The sequence below is a fragment of the Castanea sativa genome, chromosome 8, assembly GCF_040712315.1.
Source record: "Castanea sativa cultivar Marrone di Chiusa Pesio chromosome 8, ASM4071231v1".
NCBI classification, from domain to species: domain Eukaryota; kingdom Viridiplantae; phylum Streptophyta; class Magnoliopsida; order Fagales; family Fagaceae; genus Castanea; species Castanea sativa.
Window position 1 is genome coordinate 32,836,570 of NC_134020.1, and position 3,637 is coordinate 32,840,206.

The 3,637-nt window shown below is 50.5% G+C and overlaps 1 protein-coding gene across 1 annotated transcript; it reads left to right on the top strand.

Annotated features, from left to right (window-relative positions):
• The first annotated feature begins 1,378 nt into the window (after nucleotides 1-1,378).
• LOC142606218 (uncharacterized) lies at nucleotides 1,379-2,581 on the top strand. Its single transcript, XM_075777601.1, has one exon. It carries the CDS (start codon nucleotides 1,379-1,381, stop codon nucleotides 2,579-2,581), a length of 1,203 nt encoding a protein of 400 aa, XP_075633716.1.
• The last annotated feature ends 1,056 nt before the right edge of the window (nucleotides 2,582-3,637 follow it).

Sequence of the window (3,637 nt, forward strand, 5' to 3'; positions counted from 1 at the left end):
AAGATGCGCGAGGAGTAAGGCAGCCACACAATGACCCCCTGGTTATAACACTCACGATCGAGGGATTCAACACGAAGAGGATACTTATAGATAATGGCGATTCTCTCGTACATTATGTACTGCCAGCCTTCCAATAGCTGAAACTTGATCCCAAGAGGCTGCGCCCCTTCGACTCTCCCCTCGTTAGCTTCAGCGGGGACAAAGTATACCCCAGGGGTATAGTAACACTAAAAGTCACGATAGGAACGTACCCACAGCAGCAAACACGTCAGCTGGACTTTCTAGTAGTAGACTGCCCGTCAGCGTACAATGTAATCATTGGTAGACCTACGCTCAACAGATGGAAGGCGGTCACATCCACATATTGCTTGAAGGTGAAATTCCCAATTGAGAACGGAGTCGGCGAAGCTAAAGGAGACCAAGTCCTGGCTAGGGAATGTTACCAGGCTGTGGTGGCCACAAAGGAGAACCATACATGGACGATAGAAAAGGAGCAAGAAGACAAAGCAGAGGCTTTGGAAGCCGTTGAGCTCGTGGAGGGGGAAGTCGCGAAGATGACGAGGATAGGGACAACACTAAGCCCCGAAATGAGAACGAAGCTCATTCAATTCCTCAGGAAAAACCAGGACGTCTTCGCATGGAGTCATGAGGATATGCCCGGCATCTCGCGACAAGTGATTCAGCACAAATTAAACGAAAATCCCGAAAAGAAACCCGTCCAACAGAGGCGCCGCGTCTTTGCCCCCGAACGAAGCCAGGCGATCAACGACGAAGTTAACAAATTGTTGCAGGCAGACTTCATCAGGGAAGTGTATTATCCCGAATGGCTTGCCAACGTCGTGCTGGTAAAGAAAGCAAATGGAAAATGGAGAATGTGTGTAGATTTCACGGACCTAAACAAGGCATGCCCAAAGGATAGTTTCCCTTTGCCTAGGATAGACCAAATTTCGGTGGATTCCACTACGGCATAAAATCCCGACGTTCATGGACGCCTTTTCGGGATACAACCAAATAAAGATGGCGAAGAAGATCAAGAAAAAACCGCCTTCATCACGAGCCGTGGGCTCTACCGCTATAAGGTAATGCCTTTTGGACTCGAAGAACGCGGGAGCAACGTACCAAAGGTTAGTAAACAAAATGTTCGGCAAGCAAATCGGCGAAATATGGAGGTATATGTGGACGACATGCTCGTCAAGAGCAAAAAGAACCGGCACACTCGGACGACTTGGAAGAAACATTCAACACCCTCAGGAGATATCAGATGAAGTTGAATCCTAGCAAGTGTGTTTTTGGGGTAACATCAGGGAAATTCTTGGGATTCATGGTGTCTCAAAGAGGGATAGAGGCCAATCCGGAGAACGTACGAGCAATACTAGACATGACGTCACCGAAGTCCGTCAAAGATGTCCAGAAGCTCATAGGGAGGATCGCTGCACTGAATAGGTTCGTCTCCAGAGCAACGGACAAATGCCTCCCCTTTTTTAAGACGTTGAAACAAGCTTTCGCCTGGACTGACGAATGTGAAGCCGCGTTTCAAGAGCTCAAACGCTACCTAAGCAATCCACCCCTACTAAGTCCGTCAAAGGAAGGGGAAAACCTCTACTTATATCTGGCAGCGTCAGAATCAGCCGTCAACGCGGCCCTCATTAGGGAAGAAGACAAGAGACAGCTGCTAGTTTATTACATAAGCCAAGCCTTTCAGGGGGCAGAAACCAAATACCCCAGGATTGAGAAAATTGCATTCACCTTGATAGTAGCCTCACGGAAGCTGCGACCATACTTCGAGGCGCACCCAATATTGGTAATGACGGACCAACCGATCAAGAAGTCCATGAACAAGCCAGAAGCAGCCAGGAGAATGGTTCAGTGGGCAGTGGAACTTAGCCAGTTTGATATTGAGTACCTTCCCAGAACTGCCATCAAAGCCCAAGCATTAGCGGATTTCATTGCCGAGTTCACCCCTAAAGACGACGACAATTGCGAAGACGCTGCAGAACGATGGACGATCCAGACTGACGGATTATCAGCCCGAAGAAGGGGAGGAGTAGGGATCGTTATAACAACTCCCGACGGAGAAAAACTCAGGTACGAAGTTCGACTCAAGTTCCCAGCCACCAATAACGAAGCCGAGTATGAAGGAATACTGACAGGGCTGAGACTAGGGAAGGCAATCGGAGCAAAAAACTTGGTCTTCCAAAGTGACTCGAAGCTAGTAGTAGCACAGATCAAGGAGGAGTACGAAGCGAAGGAGGAAAGAATGCAGAAATACCTCAAGATAGCAAAGCATTTGGCCCGGGAATTCGACAAACTGGAGTTCATGCAGATCCCGAGAGGCCAGAATATGGAAGCGTACGAGATTGCGAAGATAGCCTCGTCGGAAGATGAACCTGCATGCACGGAGCTGACCATGGAGATACAAGAACGCCCCGACATCGAAGAAATCTCGATATTCACCGTCCGGGGAATAAACAACTGGATGACGCCAATCATATCCTTCCTCCCAAGACGGGCACCTCCCCCGGGACCCCAAAGACGCCAGGAAAATCAAGCAAAGAGCAACCAGATTCACCATTCTGAATGACCGATTGTACAAAAGAGGTTATTCCCTACCATACTTGAAGTGTGTCGACAAGGATGAAGCCAAGTACATCCTAGAGGAAATACACGAAGGCGTGTGCGGGAACCACGGCCGGCCCCGCATCCCCGGCGAGCAAAGTCATCCGAACGGGTTACTTCGGCCCAACCGTCCAAACGGACGCAGCGCAACTCGTCAAAAATTGCGACAAGTGTCGGAGATTTCGGGAACATCCGGCGACTCCCCGGCGGAGAAGTTGACGACCATATCATCCCCGTGGCCATTTGCACAATGGGGAATCGACATCGTCGGGCCGCTACCCCCGGGGAAAGGACAGGTAAGATTTCTACTCGTCGCAATTGATTACTTTACAAAGTGGGTGGAAGCCGAGGCAACGGCATCCATCACCGAAGCACGAGTCCGAAGCTTCGTGTGAAAGAGTATCATCTGCAGGTTCGGGATCCCACGGACGATTGTCACGGACAATGGGCGACAGTTTGATAACCAAGGCTTCAGAGATTTCTGCTCCGACCTTGGCATCAAAAATCAGTTCTCGTCCCCTGGGCATCCATAGGCGAACGGGCAGACGGAAGTAACGAATCGGACACTACTTCAGATGATCAAAACCAAGCTGGACGATGCAAAGGGTGCCTGGCCGGAGGAATTGCCCAACGTGCTGTGGGCCTACAGAACCACAGTAAGAACTCCAACGGGCGAAACCCCATTCAGGCTTACATATGGCATCGGCGGTAATCCCGCCGAAGTGGGAGTAACCGGCATCGGGCGAGAAGCGTTCCACGATGAAAGCAATAACCAACGGTTACGAGTAAACTCGGACTGCTCGGACGAGGTAGAGACGAGCCTCGAACGGGATAGCGAGGTACTGAGGAAAGAAAATGACCGAGTACTACAATAGGAGAGTGAGACTCGGACGACTCCACGTTGGTGACCTCGTCCGCTGCGGAAGGTGACGACAAGAACCGGAAACTCCACCCAAGGAAAGCTCGGCCCCACCTGGGAAGGACCTTACCGAGTCACTCATTACTCCAGTAGGGCAGCTAT